Raw genomic sequence first — 17,891 nt, forward strand, 5'->3', positions numbered from 1 at the left:
CACAGATCACTATCAAGTAAGCCTCTGCATATCCGTGTGTTCTAAAAAAAATATATCCGTGTGTGCGTGGCAGGTAGTCGTTGCTTTTTGGTGTGGCTGTAGTAAAACAGCTTGTGCAGGCTGGGTGGCGTGGCTGTTCGAGAGGGCAGCGCCTGAGAGAGTGTCGTTAAAGGGACGTCAGGTTGGGCTGGAGAAACCCTGCAGACGCAGCGCGGAGGAGGAACCGCACGTTGACCCGAGCACACAGGAGGGGGCTGGGAAAGCGTTTCAGAGTAGCTAGCTAGCTCCCGTGAGCTAGCAATTAACGAGTTATCTGCCAGCACTAATTACACAATGAGGTTAAAAGTTGGATTTCTTCTTCGAAGTGTATTGGTCGTGGGTACGTTTCTGGGACTGGTTCTGCTGTGGTCCTCCTTATCTCCAAAGCCCAGCGACGATAACCCGTTTGCCAAACTGGTGGGTGACTTCTTTATTCGGCAATTTGTGTTACTGTAACGCTAGGTAACTACTTTTTTTATTTCTTGAAGCTGCGGTTTGGTGTTGGTGTTTTGTCTATTCAGTGTAGAGGGCTGGGCAGCTACACTAACCCGGGTCAGCTAGCATACATGCTGCCTGCCATGTTGCGCTAACCACAGTCGTTGTCATGGAGATAGCTAGCTAGCCGATTTTAGTTGGAATGAATGACAAACTGTTGTTGTCCAAAATACAATTTGACAATCTTCACACGTTACTGCTACATAAATAACCGCAACCGCTTTTATTATATATCACACTTGTGTTGCTTAACTTGAATTGGACCGTTTGCTAGTTAGCCAGCTAGCTAACAACAATGTCCACACTAGCCGTCATTATGAATCTGCATGGCTAGGGAAACACAACCCGGAAGTCTTCTCGCTGTGCAGATGTGTCACATATTTATTAACTTTCCATGTAATCAGACAATTATACAAATAAAAACATATTTTAAATACATATTTGATACATTTTATTAATTAATCTCGAGTTTGAATCTACTGCATCACTTCCGTGATCACTGCCATTGTTTAGTTTCTTTTTTTTTTTTTTCTTAAAAAGTATGAGTCGTATGTAAAGTAGGAGATCACATAGAAAGTTTAACATTAAACTATTAGAAAGATTAAACATCGATCTTGTGCGACGTCCAGCGTTTTGCCGGTGTTATTCTGACACGTGGCGGAGGTTTGACATCACGTCGTTATTCATGGCATGTGTCAAACAATAGTAGCACTCCTTGGAACTGGTTACATGACTTTCATCAGTTTTTTGTGTGTGTTTCTGATCTGATTCGTTAAGCGGTCTACAAAGAACTAAAACTTTTTTGTTATTTTAGTGTGAATTCGACACTTTGTAACTTTGTACCCCTGGAGGGTATCATATAAGCTTTCATTTAGTTACATGTTGTGTTGCCTCTGAAACAGACAAGGCTTTTCACAATGTCCATGTTCCTGTAATTTCAGGAAGCAAGACGTGCACAAAACCTCCCACCCAATGTTGACAATGATGTAGAAGATCACTTCAAGCCTGTCGTCCCATGGCCCCACGTTGAAGGCCTGGAGGTGGATCTGGAGTCCATCCGTCAGAAACATGGGGTCGACAGGCTGAATCCCAAGTTCAAGGCCCAGGATCAGCAGAACATCATACAAAAGCAATATGTGACATTCAAGCCCCATTCCAATGTCTACTCCGATCCAGTGCTGCGAAGAGGGGTCCTGGGTAACTTTGAACCCAAGGAGCCAGAGCCAGAGGGGATCCCAGGTGGTCCGGGTGAGGGCAGCAAGCCCTTTGTGCTGCAGGCCGAGTACAAGGACGCAGTTCAGGCCAGCATTAAAGAGTTCGGCTTCAACATGGTGGCCAGTGAAATGATCTCACTGGACAGGACAGTTGGCGACCTGCGTCATGAAGAGTGAGTAGTGTGTGTGTGTGTGTGTGTGTGTGTGGGTTGGGGAGGGCTGGCTTCCAGCTAGCCAGACTATTTAAAATTTACATTGTTGGACCCGTTCTAGTGTACACACCTGTCAGAGACAGAACATCCTTTCAGCTATTGGTTGATTTTGATGAAGTAGCACGAGTTTAAAGGATGCCATATTTAAAGCCGGGTTTCAGAAACACCAACACAGTGAACTGTGGTTAAATTTTACTGGTCTAAATGCAGCAATTCTGATCCTGCTCATGGCAGGTCGCACTGGTGTGGATCCACTGTGTTTAAGAGTCATACTGATGCTGCTGAGGCCAGTATGTGGCATGTGTTCATATCCTTACACATGAAAGCATGCAGGTCCAAGCGAGTGGCTGATTCAGAACCTGATCTCCAGCTTGTCACAGCTGAGCACTGTCAGAGGAGAAGTGGTTTCATTCCATTTGAGGACGTCACTCCTGTTACCCAGTCACGTAGATAATTTTTGATATAAATGAACATTGTGAATTCAGGACATTTTACATTACTGAATTACTGCATTACTGAAACTGGCGGAATTTTAAGAGGAAGAAATCAGTTATACAGTAACTCATAATGTGCCACAAACAGTTGTACTCACTAAATTATTCATAGAGTAACTGCCATCTGTGTTTTGCTTAGGTCATCGCCAGTGCTGGATTAGTAGGCTTTGTAATTCACTGATTAATGTTCTCTGAGCATAATGACTATTACAGCAAAGCCTGATTTCTTTTGGTGCTCTTCAAGCCTTCTTTGTTTGGAGTACGTCACACTGGGTCTGCTGGAGGTCTCTTCTGTATGAACGTGACCCTCTGTAAAAATCAATGAAAACTCCTTTTAGATAAGTATGCCTTGTATGAGCTGATTTTGTGCTGCATTTTTTTGCTTTCCTTTGTAGTAATCACATGCCTGTCGGTACAACTGTATAACAGCAAACAAAGTGACCGCACCTGTTTTGCAAAGAAGTTCCTTTCATGGACCTTGTACAAAGTCCTTTCATGAAAGTGCAGTAGCCTTGGTATTTCTCCATGCTGCTTGTCAATACAGGTTTTCTCTCCTTGAGGGAGTCTGTTGCATTCAGTGACTTGAGAAGACCATAAAGGCCAGGCAGAGTTTGTGCAGACATGTAAATGCAGTGCGGTGGCTCACGTCTTGGATTTCCCATGGGTCTAATCCCTCATAAATGTGTCTGTCATAATATCAGACCAGTTGTACAGGTTCTGCTCATTCGATGTCATGGCTGAATGACAAGCTAGCGCCCCATGTGCATTATATTTGCAATTATTTCCATTTTTGTGCTTGCATAATTCTCTGTTCACACTGCTCATCCATGGATGCAGCACGGTGCCTTTACTGCTTCAGTGTGGCCATGGAGCGGGGTCTTGTCCTTCCTGAGCAAGTAGTACCCGTGACTTAGAGGTAAATAGCTTTTATATCACTAGTATTGGACACGAGCCATGTTGGGATTTGTATTAAACTGTCAGTGTGAAATCCACTTAGGAGTCTAATACAGTGGTTTGTAAAGGGCTCAGCTGTCTAATGCATTTTACTGTTTGCATCCCTCGTCTGTTTGCTGTACATCACTACCCCTACAGGTTTTTTAATTGAGCAGTTAGACTATTAGCTGCACTTTCATCTGGTTTCTTTATTGTTGCAAATCCTCTTTATATTCTGAACAACAGCAAAATATAACTGCATATGTAGAACTGCAGAAAAGCATGTTTTCCTTATATGTAGAAGGGGATATGATTTCCCCATATGTTGGACTTTTCTCCTTGTTAAGTGGGAAAATTAGCAGTATTGGCTTGCTGTTGGCAGTCCACTTAAATGTTATGATGTATAATTATACTTGGTGTAAAATATGGGCCAGCATATTACTGTAATGCAGATTTTCGCATTTTATGTGTAGTTTAGCAGTGCTGTAAGTGAACTATGTTGTACTGTATGAGTGGGGCCTCTGAAATGTGGCTTCATGTTTGTCACACAGCCAGGGGTCTCTACCTACCCAGCACAAAGGGCTACAAGCTAGACTCATGCTCTTGGATTGACACGGAGACCTGCACCAGCCACTGTAGACCTTTCCCACTAACCCACCGCTGCACCTGTTCCAGGCCTCACACATGCAGGCTCAGCTGCTGCTAGTGCGTCACTTGGTTGAAAATGCCTGAATGGACATTTGACTTTGCCAGAAGATGGCAGTGTTTTCAAAAAGGTTCCTTTCTGGAGTATAAGGGTAATTGTGCTCACAAACTGCAGCCTAAAGGTTAATTTTGCTCATGCAGCTTAAAGTCTTAACCTGTATACTCTGCCTTTAGCTATAATAATAATAATAATAATAATAATAATAATAATAATAATAATAATAATATAAATAATAATGTCCATTTATATAATGGGAATCTCAATTATGATAGGCCACTTACCTTTAAGCACTAAGCAATATGCTGTGAAAAATATTTTTTGCATTTCTTTTCTTTCTTACTTTTCTAGTCAGTGGTCCAACAGGAATGTATTATGCAACAGAGAACATAATTTGAGTCAGATTGGCCCAGATATTCCTCAGATTTGCGTAGTGGTAACGGCCTTGTTGGCTGAGGGAAGGTTTGTTTTCACCAGCCTGTCCTGGGAACAACTGTCTGGCCTTTCACAGTGACACTAGCTAGCAAGCAGGAAGAGAGCTGTGATTTGGGCCTCATGGAGAAGATACAGACGTGTGTGTGTGTGGGGGGGGGGTGATGGAGGGGGCTGGGGTGTAGTCATAATGCATGCTGTCTTGAGGAATGTACTGGGACTCCATTAAAATTCCTGTGGTGCTCTTCAAGGCCACAACTTGGGCAGGAAGATTACTGACCTCACTCAAAACAAAGCCTTCTCCTGTAGATACACACACACTCATTCTCTCATCTTACTGTTGATTTCTTTCATTCACACTTGTTCACATGTACACACAAACCCATTTTCTCTCTCTCTTTCTAATATCTTTTTGTTTCCTTCGCTGATTTACACTTATGCATTCACACACATGCAGAGTTTGTGAACAGCTTTTGTTCGGCTGGATTTTAGCAAGTTTGTTAACCTTTCTGCATCTAAAGCTCCTGTGGAGTGTACACTAGACAAGGACGCCATGTTTCTTCTGATAGCAGAATCATTCTCTTCTGTTCTGTCTCAGTCTCACCTGTTCTTTGTTCTTGTGTCTGGTCTTCTATCTATCACACCAGACAGCCATTTTTCATTATTAATAGTGTCTTCTGTCCACTGGGGCACACCTCTGTTTGGATGGAGGCCTAACCTCAAAGTGTTTCATGGCTGACGTGGGACTCTCATCCACCTTACCCATGTGAGCCAGTTGCTCTACCAGTTCTGCAGCCTGACTGGCTGACTGTGCGTTGTAACTACTATCTCTGACTCACGCCTACAGATCCACAGGGTGCAGTCCTGCGCCGATGAGAACATCTGCCTTACTTCCATTCCTGTTCAGTTCTAGTCTACCTGGAGGTATGGATGGGGCACCAATCCCAGCACAGTGATTTGTGATTAGTGTCACTTCTGTGTTTCTACGAGTACAAATCAGTAAACACAATACCCAAACACCATGGACTAGGAGAAGATGGGAACACACATTACCATGCACGTTTAGACAGAAGAGTTTTGATGGGCAATGATGGGGTATTATACCCAAATAACCTGGTGATTTTTGATCCATGCAGATAATCTATGGAGCACATGGCTGGACACAGTTGGAGTATAACCGCATGAACTGTTTTCCGTTGTCCTCTGTCTATACCTTGTTTGTTTTTTATTTTAAACATTTGTTCTGGTGTCTCTTCATAGTGCTTTGTTCAAGGCTCTCAGTTGTGTTCCCGTTAAGCACCACAAAGGCTGTAACCACACTTCTTACCCTTTAGTCCCAAACTCATAATCATATTTCTGTGGTTCTCTCACCTGGGTATTGAGGATGTGTTGTTGTGGAGGTGTGTGACAGAGGTGTGTTCAATGTGGAGAGGTGTGGCGTTGTACAGGGGTGTGATATTCCAGGTATTGCTAACGGTATGAAATCAAAACGCTGTGTCCCAAAGCCCTGTGTAAGGTGCCGTTTCATCAGATGATTAATCGGAGGCTGTACCTCATTCTGGAGCCCTGAGTCACTCAGACACTTCCCTGTAAGAGCCTGTACATGAACAGTGGATGAGTGAGGTGGTGGACTCACAGCGTGGTCCTACACCGCATCCGAGTGGGAATATTGACTCTGCCAGTGTGTTTATGTATAGTATATGCTCACATTCACAAGGCCGTTTACATTCACATGCATCTGTCCTGGGCTTCTTTCCCCTGTGCCTGAGTGGTTTTGACAGAGAATTTGCAAATGTGTGTATACACACTTATATTTGCTCAAACACACAGGGAATATATGCAAACTGCTTTGGAGAGCTTTTCCAAGTAGGCCCTGTACTGAGTATTAATGCAGTCACTGGCAGGCCCACTCACCACGACTCCAGCTCTTCAGGGAATCTCTCAAGTAGCTCTGTAAACAAGAAACGTCAGTCTCTATCCACCCCCCGCCCCCCACCCCCGCCTAAAGCTGCTCATTATATTCCTCCCCCAGCAAATTCCCTCAGCTCCCCAGCACCACTTTTACTGTTTCTCTCTCTCTCTCTCTCTCTCTCTCTCTCTCTCTCTCTCTCTCTCTCTCTCTCTCTCTGTGTGTGTGTGATCTACCTCTCTTTGCTGATCCTGTATGTGATCTCTCTTTGCTTTTGAGAGAGAGAGAGATCTCTCTGTTTGCTGAGTGAGAAACATTTGGGTGTGATGTGTTAGAGCTCAAACAGGCTAAAAATAGCCATGGGCTACTATAGCCCTGAGGTTTTACTGCCATCTCTGTCCATGATCTGTACACGGCTATTAAAACAGGCTTAAGAGAGTATTGCCTGCTTACTGCTTGGTCAAACAGCAGAATGTAGTGAGGAAATGTACTGGACATTGCTAACTGCTACAGGCAGGAAATACTGAACCCGGCTGATGTCTTCCTGTGGCACAGATGGCCTCCTCGGTAGGGAGGTGTGCGTGTGTGTGTGTGCGTGCACATATTATGTTACAAGAGCAGCAGGTTCTTGATCACTAAAGCTCTGCGTGTGCATGTGTTTGCATGCTGGGGTGTGTGTGTGTGTGTGTGTGCGCGTGTGTGTGTGTGAGTGGGGGGGTGTGCACATATATCCGTGCCTGGATCCTGTTACTGCAGAAACAGTTGTGCTCAGTTGTGATATGGGTGCTCTTATGCAAGGCATAAGCATATGTGCACACACACACACACACACACACACACACACACACAAATACGACCATTGTCGCAAAATGTATAAATTCTCATGTAGTAGTAGTGCATAGTGTACATTTCTGAGTCTGGGTCATGAGATCTGGCTGTGCTGCCCGTGTTCTCTGTGCACAGATGTAAGTACTGGCACTATGACGACAACCTGCTGACCTCCAGCGTGATCATCGTGTTCCACAACGAAGGTTGGTCCACCCTGATGAGGACTGTCCACAGTGTCATCAAGAGGACCCCCCGTAGATACCTGGCAGAGATAGTCATGATTGACGACTTCAGCAACAAAGGTAGTACTGACAGACCCAACCATCCACTCTGTTCCTCCTCATGTGCCTCTCTGTGTGCTTATTCGTTTTATTTTCTATTTAGGTGCCCAGTGTACATTACCTCAAATACTGCAGATATATGTCAACCAGTCTCACTGGTTTTTCATTTATTAATCTCCTTGTTTCTAGATAATAACTTCCATTATTGTAACATGTTCACACATACTTGCAGTTGGTGGTGCTGCTGCTGACTTTAAGCTAAAAAGGTGTGAGTTATGGGTCTGACTTGCACACTGTTTGTCTGTCCGTCGTGTCCTGGGAATACACATTACCATGCACGTTCAGACAGAAGAGTTTTGATGGGTAATGATGGAGTACTCTGTGTGTAGTTCACTTGAAGGAGAAACTCGAGGAGTACATAAAGCAGTGGAATGGCCTGGTGAAGCTGTTTCGCAATGAGAAGAGGGAAGGCCTGATCCAGGCCAGGAGCATAGGAGCACGCAAAGCCACTCTGGGGCAGGTAAGCAGGGCGGGTGGTCATGTGTGATATATGTGTGTGTGTGTGTGTGTGTGTGTCTGATTACACGTGTCTTACTGCAGCTTGCTCTCCTCAGGTGTTGATCTATCTGGATGCCCACTGTGAAGTTGGGGTGAACTGGTACGCCCCACTGGTGGCCCCTATATCCAAGGACCGGTACGGCCCTCTGAGCATTACTCGGGTTAACCGAAAGAGAAGCAGCTCCCTAACCAGACTCAGTCTCTTGTGTGCTGATATGAATGTTGATTGAACTGAGCTTGTGAACTGTTTTTTTTTTTTTTGGGTTACATTTGACAGTGCACCACGTGGATATGAATCATAACACAATCATGGTGATGAGTTTAAACCAACAGGATCTGCGGTTCTTTTTCGTGGTCCGGCCCGTGCGTCCTGGTCTTCCGCCAAGTAACACTGCTGTTGTGTTGTGGTTGACATTGCAGCACCGTTTGCACAGTGCCTCTGATAGATTACATAGACGGCAATGATTATACGATCGAGCCCCAGCAGGGCGGTGACGAGGACGGCCTGGCGCGCGGAGCCTGGGACTGGGGTCTGCTGTGGAAGAGAATCCCCTTGAGCTCCAGAGAGAAGGCCAAGCGAAAGCATAAGACTGAGCCCTATCGGTAAACATGGCCTCAGGTCACCCAGAGCATGGTTGTTAAACCACATCTCTCTCTCTCTCTCTCTCTTTCTTTCTTTTCCTCTGTCCTGTTTTATGTCTCCCCCTCCCAATCCATAAACATGTACGATTGCATGCGTGTGTGTGTGTGTGTGTGTGTGTGTGTGTGTGTGTGTGTGTGTGTGTGTGTGTGTGTGTGTGTGTGTGTGTGTGTGTGTGTGTGTGTGTGTGTGTGTGTGTGTGTGTGTGCGTGTGCATGTGCGCATGCATGTACCCCTCCCCCACCCTCTCCACTTCATCCTCCATTGCTGATTTTAGAACAGCGTGCACGGTGCCACTGATTGACTCCATTAATGGGCAGACTTACACCATAGAGCCCCAGGGCGGGGGCGATGAAGACGGCTTTGCCCGAGGAGCATGGGACTGGAGCATGCTCTGGAAGCGTGTGCCGCTTGGTGACAGGGAGAAGCAGATGAGATTAACTAGAACTGAGCCCTATCGGTAATTCAAAGCCTGATTCCAGAACTGATTTGGAACTAAATCCACTGAATGATTTTGAGATAATTGGTGGCGGGCTTGTGTGTGTCTGTGGTGTTTTCAGAAAATATTTTAAGATTGGCTGAGCAGTGTTGTCTGTTTTCTGAGACACACTTGCAAGAAACCGTGCTGGATACCATCTAGGCTCCAACTCAAATATGTCAACACATTATTGATATACTGCTGTTCCCATAAACTCATCATTTCATACCATGCCAAAACGAAGCTACTCATTCATGAACAATTTCAGACAAAGTCCCATCTGTATACATTTGCCATTTAGTCTTTCTGCTTCATGCAGTCATCTTCACTCCCCTCTATCCCCTCAAACCAGTGCCTCCCTGTAGGACCCTATTGGTACACTAATACTGTTGCTTGCCAAAACTCTTGACAAAAACATCTATGCAAAACCAGTAATACCACTGCTGTGTAAGCTGCTGACCACTGCACTGTCTGCTGTTCGGCCTTCGTACGAACACTGTGCCAAGGCTTTGAGGCTCTGACGGCCCCTCACATCAGCTGGCAATTCAGCCACTTCCATTTTGCCATGTTCTAATCAATGCTAATTGATTCCAGTAACATTTAATAAAGCATGTACTCATTTTTTGGTCAAAATCAATTTCATGGTCTACTTAAAATCCAGAATCTAAATGTAATTCCTATGTTTACTATATAAATAGTTCCTGTACTTATAGTTGCCCCATTGTTTTGGGGGGGGGGGGGTTCTTTTTATATAATTATATGTATATATTTAATCATTCTGAATCATACCAACATAATCAAACTGGTAGAAATATGGTAAAATAGAAGAGTTTAATCATTTTGTAAAGAATCGTGCTTATGGCGAGCTCTGAGATTTGCACCCCTGTGGTGTAAGTCTCCTAATGTAATGGCACAGGCTTGTTTTGGCAGGGTTACACAGGCTCTGTGGCAGGTCAGTGAGACGCAGTGTCTGACTCATGCGGGCAGCTGCTCATATGCTGTGTGGGAGTTCTAGGCACGCATTATGCCTAGTCCAAGCTAAATCATTTGTGCTGTATCAGACCTTGACTGGGTGGAGCCTGTTTTACAAAAACAAGCAAGCAGCGGCATGGAATCTGGATTTGGCAAATATTTCTGCGTTCATTTTGTCCCTGGAGGCACTTAGTGTTTTCCGTTTATGAATTAAAATATGAAGAAGCGATTTCCCTGATCCAGTTTAAGTCTAGCCCAGTGCTAAGATAGGCAGCATTGGGGTGAGGTTGAAGTAATGTGACTGTAGAGCAAGTTTTCTGGATGTCGAGGGATGTGATGTACAAGCCACATGTCCCAGTCTGGCCATCTGGCTTTTGAAGCCTGTCCACTTTGGTTGTTCTGTTTAAGGTGCCAACACACCTGAGCCTGAAGGGAATCTCATAGCTCGGGGGTGTTGAGAGCTTGCACAGAAAGCCAAGACCGGACAAGTATGACATCAGGCTGGACATGTGTGGACTCCATTTGGATATTAAAAGATAGGGTTAACTGTTTTGTGTGTCCTCCTGTGTAAGGTCTCCTGCAATGGCTGGTGGGCTGTTTGCTATAGAGAGAGAGTTCTTCTTTGAGCTGGGTCTGTATGATCCTGGCCTGCAGATCTGGGGGGGAGAGAATTTTGAGATCTCCTACAAGGTAAATACATTTGATTTCCAAATAAATTAATAAATAGTAGAATAAAAAAGTCAAAATTTTCACTGACTCTTAATATTTCATCCTGACATTTCTCTGACTTTATTTCATGAGCAGTCGTTTCTGTGCCTTTTAAGACAAGGATTCTTCATTTGAACTCGGGGGGGGGGGGGGCATTATCTGAGCTTGAGTAGATTTGAAGTGCATGTGTTTGCTGTGTGCTTACAGTCATTCTGTCCCTGTGTGGCTTATGTCGTGTGTGTGTCTGCATCCTCTGCAGATATGGCAGTGCGGGGGCCAGCTGCTGTTTGTTCCCTGCTCTCGTGTTGGACACATCTACCGCTTGCACGGTTGGCAAGGAAACCCGCCGCCTGCTCACGTAGGCTCCTCCCCAACACTTAAGGTCAGCCCTCAATTTCAAAAATATGCACCCACTTCCGTTTCTTTTTTTCTTAGCGCCTCATGCGATGTTCAGATTAGTGATCATGTAACAGAAAAACGGCTTTGTGAATATTTCCCTGTTCAGAACAGTCAGCCGTCGAGGTAGGAGTTTGTCTAACGCAATAATTTGATTGTTCATAACCTTGAGTGTGTAATTGTGCAAAATAACAAATGAAGAGATGAGCTCTAGAGCATGTGTCCTGTGCTCCTGTGTGTCCTGGCTGTGCAGAACTACGTGCGTGTCGTGGAGGTTTGGTGGGACGAGTACAAAGACTACTTCTACGCCAGTCGTCCCGAGACTCTCGCTCTGGCCTACGGCGATATTGGCCCTCTGAAGAAGTTCAGGGAGGAGCACCGATGCAAGAGCTTCAAATGGTTCATGGAGGAGATCGCCTATGACATCCCCATCCACTATCCGCTCCCACCCAAGAACATGGAGTGGGGGGAGGTGTGTGGCTTCAACCTGTACAGCCTTAAGCTTCATCAGAAATAACCCACTGGGGAGGGGGCAGGGCGGGAAGACCGTGTTGTGCCAGTTGTCCAGCTTTCATGAGACAGTGTTTTAAAGTTGATCGTGTGTTTTTGAAGCTGCCATTGATGGAAGAGAGTCTGGATGATATACTTTTATATATAAAGAAAGGCACATTTAAAAGCAAATAAAAATGTTTGCTTCAAGAAAAACCTTTTTTCCCCTTTAACCACAACACTAGTGTCTGTTGGGGGGAGAATGTGGAGGTGGCAGGTTGTGGTTTGCTCATTCACTCTCTGTGTGTGCTCTCAGATCCGTGGGCTTGACACCAGTTACTGCATAGACAGCATGGGCCACACGAATGGTGGCACCGTGGAGATCGGCCCTTGCCATAGAATGGGCGGGAACCAGGTGAGCGTTTACACATGACGCCTCCAGCATGTGCCAGTTGACCTCCTCTGGACAGGTGGCCAAAGGCACATCCAGTCATTTTCTCGCTGACACATGGCAGAACCCAGAAATCACAGTGGCGGTGTGGGCAGTGGGGCAGTTTGAGACAGCACTGTGTTAATGCTGGCCGTGTGTGTGTGTGTGTGTGTGTGTGTGTGTGTGTGTGTGTGTGTGTGTGTGTGTGTGTGTGTGTGTGTCTTGCAGCTGTTCAGATTGAACGAAGCAAACCAGCTGATGCAGTATGACCAGTGCTTGGCCAAGGGCTTGGATGGCAGCTCTATCATCACCACACACTGCAACATGAATGAATATGCTGAGTGGAGGTACTTTAAGGTATGTCTGAGAAGTGTCTCCATACAATGGGTCCTTATGTTTAAAAGCTAGTTAACAGCTAATGACCCACCTTTAAGATGTAGTGTTGGTTTTTACTACATTATAACTGCTAATAAAGCAAGTCAGGAAAATAAATCAAATTGTTTAGTATAGAATAGAAAATGTAGATAGTGGTGAAAATTGTCTTGAGATGCATATTTTAGGTTTAGCTGAATCTTCCTGTGAGACTAAAACTGTGCTAGTCGGTTATCTTATTTTTTTCCATCATTGTGTCAGATGACAAACGGATGTTTTTTGTTTTATTTCGATAGCTTCGTAATAGCGTTGCTGTAACTGCTGCTTTGCCTCTGTCAGTAATGCCTTTTTAGCTGACCTTTATCATGTAATTTAAGTCTCTAGGGTGGATCTCCTGGTCTTCTGCTGAATGCTTGAATGACCAGTCATAATTATCAGTCTGCTTCATCATGTTGTATTTATTTTTCCCTTCCAGGATCTCAATCGGTTTACACACATCCCAACAGGGAAATGTTTAGACCGTTCAGATGTTTTGCACAAGGTTTTTATCTCTGACTGTGACAACAGCAAGAGCACTCAAAAATGGGAAATGAACAATATTGTGGCGTTTTGAATCCAAGACAGAGGATGTGCACATACAAGGGAGAGAACAGAACATGATCCTGACTATGTTTACTGCAGCACCAGACATTAATGGTGTAAATACGTCTGATGAAGAACTTCTACATTTTCACTCTCCAGCAGCGAGTCAGATCTCATATCATGAACTCAGAATAATTTTATTTTTTATTTCTGCTCCATTGTAGAGGGTGTTTACAGGGATTCCTTCTGCTCTCCATGCTGCTGTGGGCTATGCTTTGGGAATTAGCTTGAAGGTCTTTTTGACTGCACCATTATTTATGGGAAGATGCAAGAAGAAATGAAAGATGTGATACCACTGTTTTAACTTGTAACTGCTCCATTTTAAATCGTTTAGACTTATTTACTTTCAAGACGTGGACTGTTTACCACCCATTTGGAAGTGGGGTTTTTCATTTTGTTTTTGTGTTATTTAATGACACTGGACATTTCGCTTATGTGAAAGGACTTCCTGTTCATATATTCTTTGACACGGTGAAATTTAAAATCTCGAAGTTTGGAAGCTAGGGGAACTGATGGGGCTGAATTCAACAGGAAAAGGGTGATAAGGTAAAGGTAATGGAAATTCAAAAAGGATTTTTTCTATTGTCTGGTAAAAGGAATGTTTACTTGTGTATACTGATCCTGATTTAAAACTAATGTGCATCACTGGACAAGTATTGTCAAAAGCCAAATAACAGGTATTCTAATGAAGACACAAATGTTTCTCATGAGCAAAAAATAACTTGTGTATGCTATTTTTTGTACAATGTAAATATACATTTTTAAAATAACATTTTGAGATAGTGAGACTCCCTATGAAGGTGTAAATATCTAACAGTTATATTGACAGTTATCTCAAGGGAATAAATTAAATCTTTTTACCAATTTAGTTGTTTGTGTAAACAATTATGGGTATATTATCATTTTTACACAACATTTAAGTAAACATTTAAGGACAGAGGGTTGTTGAGCTGTTTTGAATCCAAACAGGTATTTGGGAATTCTATACTAATGCTTAAAATGAAACAGCTGAATCAACTAAAACGAATCACTCTGCCATTATAGTTCACTGTATAGGGTGCAACAAATGCTGAGGTCACTCATATAGTAGTAGCCATGTAACATGGCATAACTGGCCCATTAAAGTTGTCCAAATACCTTGAATCAATGGCTAGAAAGCTTCACGAATGCCTTAAAACAATCCAAAGGTATACACAATGGCTAGCTTAGCTACAGTTTCTAGGAAGACATTTGATACAAGTAATCATTAATTATAATCAGTTTTTGTCTCAGACAATAACTGATTATAATTAAACAAATGGAAACCTGCAATGTGTAGGGCTCCATTCCAGCAGAGCTTGCCTCCCACTTGGTTTTAAACTTGCTATCTAGCCTTTGGGAGTGTAGTCGTTAATCACAAAACCTGATCACCAGGTTACTGGAGAAACAGTCAAAACATGAACATATGGTATGAATGGTTTGACATGAATTATGGGTATATTACCAGTTTGACACCAGACATTTTACTTAGGTGAAACAACTTCCTGCTCATTTCCTAACCTTTAGCACTGTGAAATTTAAAATCATGGAAGCTAGATTTCACAAACTGGGGGAAAATTCAATGGGGCTGAATCAAGCAGGGAAAGGTTTCTAGGACATGGTCTATTAAAATGTACAAAGATCAAGTACAAACCAAATTGATCATAATATACAAAATTTTATTATAAAAATTGTCTACACAAATTTAAAGCTCAACATCTAAAAATCTTGTTTTTGAGACTTAAACTACAGAACATTGCTCCTCATTTTCCTTACAATGGCAGTGGAAAATTTAAACTGGGCAGAGAAACCACAGCTATTAGACAAAAAAGCAGTGCTTGGAAACAAAAACAGCTGTTAAACTTACAAAACAGTACATGACCTCAATATGTATTTCATCTATACACATCCCTGTACATGTTTTGAAAATATTCAAATGCTTAAAAAAAGAAAACCCCAAAAAAATGCATTTTCACATTGTTTGCAAACAATTCAGCTCAAGTTTCCTGACAAGTTTATTCATCATCATCGTCATCATCATCCTCCTCTTCATCATCTTCGTCTTCCTCATCATCGTCGTCTTCATCTGTGGCCTCTGCCTTCTTGCCCACCGGCCGGCCTGGCCCACCCTTCTTTGCACCCTCAGACTTCGCACCCTTGGCGCGGTATGCAGCAACATCCTAGAAACCAAGAGAGATTTTGTTAAGACTCCAGGAACACCAAAACCCAACTGTGTGGTGTAAATAAGTGTTGATGGCCTTTACCTTTTCGTATTTCTCCTTCAGCTTCATGGCCTTCTGCTCAAATGGGGACTTCTCTTTTGGTGACAGTTTGGACCACATGTCTCCAAGCTTCTTTGCAATGTCTCCAATGGAGATCCCTGGGTTGTCACCTTTCACCTTTGGGCGGTGCTCGGAGCAGAAGACAAAGAAAGCCGATCTATAGAGGAAGAAAAATATGTGCGGCTCAGCGTAACAATTAATGGATTAACTATTCACATTTTTATGTTTAACACATTTAAATTAAATGAATGTACACTTACGGTGGCCTCTTTGGGGCATTTGGGTCCTTCTTTTTCTTCCCTTTCTTTGCACCCTTAGGTGGTACATAGTTTTTCATCTCACGGTCATAGCGAACCTTGTCAGTTTTGGCCATTTCCTCAAACTTCCCTTTCTCTTTGGGAGACATGGTCTAAGAAACAAACGAACATTAGACGCTGTGGTTAAAGACCGCCCTCCTCACTGGGATCAACAACTGAGCGTTTGCTGCTGGCGCCCCGCCCCTACTCCCTCGCTGCCACCCCCCGGAAAAAACAAAACATGGTTCACGTTAACCAGCTCACCTTCCATCTTTCCGCGCATTTCTTAGAGAACTCCGCGAAGTTTACAGAAGTTCCCGGGTGTTTCTTTTTGTGTTCTTCCCGGCAGGTTTGCACAAAGAAGGCGTAGGAGGACGTCTTTCCTCTGGGCTTATTAGGATCTTTCCCCATGGCTGCAATAGTCTGAAAATTTCAAAAAATGTTTAAGTTTTAAGAAGGGGGAAATCCTCGTATAAATAGTACATCGTAATTTATGTCTGGAAAATTATTTGACTAGCAATCATGTCGTGCAGAAACATTGAACTGGCTAAGCGAGCTAGCTCGTTAATCCGATCAAGTTCCTGCTCCGCTTCCACCCGCAGAACAATAAGCGCCCCTCCATTTTGCTTCCCGCCTAAACTACGAAGTTGTCGTCCTACACCATATTGTGTAAAAAAACTACTTCTAAAAGTTAAAACATATCTGTATAGTTCGTTTAACGTTTAAAATAAATCGTATTTCACATGACTAACCGATTCTCGCGGTGGTGTGGCGAGACCGTGTAGTTGTGAACTACGCCAACCGAACCAGTCGCGGAGTTAACGTTCAACTTTAGCTGACGACCAAGACGCTAGCGTGCTATGCTAGCAAATGGACAAAACAGGAAACCTAGGACGATTTTTATGAGCCACGTAAACGTAATAGTTTGTTTAATGCAAACGGACAAAACATAGTTAAAAAGACTACTGAAGCAAGTTAGACAAAAAAACTTAGCAACTAACTAGTTAACGTTAGCAATGTAGCTAAAGTTAGTTTGATAAACCAGGAGAGCGCAATTACTGCAGATTTTAAAACCACCAGGACGAAATTAATAATCGAAATGCTACAACCACTAAATATTAACTTTTAAACACCGCAAGTAATGATCAACATGTTGGATTTAGACAATAAACATGAAACACTAGGCGGCGTATAATAGCCAACACTCACCTACGTATATCCAGCCACTTCTCTTCGACGAGTACAAGCTGAACTTCTCATGTACTGTTTAGTCAGTGTGTGGTGCGGGGCGCACTAGCTTGATTAAATGCCTTCAGGGCTCCTCCCTCACGGCCTTGAGTTGGTTGGCTGAAAACATTCAAATTTGAATCTACTGCCCACGAGGGGATATACGTGGTTTCTATTGGTTGTTCAACTCAACCATCACGTTTCGCTCCTCCGTGAAGGGCCAAGAGACCACGCCCAGGTGACGACTGATTCGTCTTATTTACGATTGGCTGAAGAATAGGTTTAAAATGGTCGGCGGCAACGTTCAGCTGTGTTGTAATCACATTTGTGTATCGACTTATTCAGTTGTTTAATACTAAGTATTGTAATGTTATGCTACGCGAAGAAGCTAACAAATAGGGTGTAATTTTCAAAAAGTAGAGTAAAATGTTTGGATGTAATTCAAGGTAGCTACCCCGCTTGGGACATGTTGTGTGCATTTTTCACATGCACCATGTTGTGTTCCGCTTAGTTTAAAGGCGCGAAAACCCCACAGTACAAAGCACGGTGAGACAAAAGCTGACAGCTGGGCGCCGTTCAAATTCGCCGCCGGCACACCCTGTACTGAGAGGCTTGAACGCCCAGGAAATCACGTAGCATGTAACACTGGGTAGCCTACCGTGCCTTCACATCAGGGCTTATGTGACCCACAAGCAGTTTCTGACGCACTATCATTGCTAGTGTCGGAAAACGTACAGAACCACATGCTTTTAACGTATATTTGTGTTGAATGTAAGCCATTTTCATAAACCAATTAAACCCTAAAATAGGCTTTTTAGGCTACGTATATGGCTAAAACGTTCA

The 17,891-nt window shown here is 43.5% G+C and overlaps 2 protein-coding genes across 3 annotated transcripts; one reads left to right on the forward strand and one right to left on the reverse strand.

The window, feature by feature from the left end:
- The first annotated feature begins 73 nt into the window (after positions 1 to 73).
- galnt7 (UDP-N-acetyl-alpha-D-galactosamine: polypeptide N-acetylgalactosaminyltransferase 7) lies at positions 74 to 14,089 on the forward strand. Of its 2 annotated transcripts, none has more exons than XM_076989555.1 (12): positions 74 to 456; positions 1,476 to 1,921; positions 7,395 to 7,561; positions 7,930 to 8,060; positions 8,155 to 8,234; positions 8,519 to 8,701; positions 10,761 to 10,878; positions 11,156 to 11,278; positions 11,546 to 11,764; positions 12,098 to 12,196; positions 12,440 to 12,568; positions 13,059 to 14,089. In XM_076989555.1, the coding sequence occupies exons 1-12, from the start codon at positions 334 to 336 to the stop codon at positions 13,194 to 13,196; spliced, it is 1,956 nt and encodes a 651-aa protein (XP_076845670.1). In that variant the 5' UTR covers positions 74 to 333; the 3' UTR covers positions 13,197 to 14,089. The 2 variants fall into 2 exon arrangements, with proteins under 2 accessions (XP_076845670.1, XP_076845669.1); XM_076989554.1 differs by lacking the exon at positions 8,519 to 8,701 and adding an exon at positions 9,016 to 9,198 and having other exon boundaries at positions 76 to 456.
- Positions 14,090 to 14,901: 812 nt separating this feature from the next.
- hmgb2a (high mobility group box 2a) lies at positions 14,902 to 17,184 on the reverse strand. The gene is made up of 5 exons (XM_076989556.1): positions 17,031 to 17,184; positions 16,086 to 16,244; positions 15,786 to 15,934; positions 15,508 to 15,682; positions 14,902 to 15,423 (listed from the first exon to the last, which is right to left on the reverse strand). Exons 2-5 carry the CDS (start codon positions 16,230 to 16,232, stop codon positions 15,259 to 15,261), a joined length of 636 nt encoding a protein of 211 aa, XP_076845671.1. The 5' UTR covers positions 16,233 to 16,244; positions 17,031 to 17,184; the 3' UTR covers positions 14,902 to 15,258.
- Positions 17,185 to 17,891: the final 707 nt, after the last annotated feature.

The sequence above is a fragment of the Brachyhypopomus gauderio genome, unplaced genomic scaffold, assembly GCF_052324685.1.
Source record: "Brachyhypopomus gauderio isolate BG-103 unplaced genomic scaffold, BGAUD_0.2 sc68, whole genome shotgun sequence".
Taxonomy (NCBI): domain Eukaryota; kingdom Metazoa; phylum Chordata; class Actinopteri; order Gymnotiformes; family Hypopomidae; genus Brachyhypopomus; species Brachyhypopomus gauderio.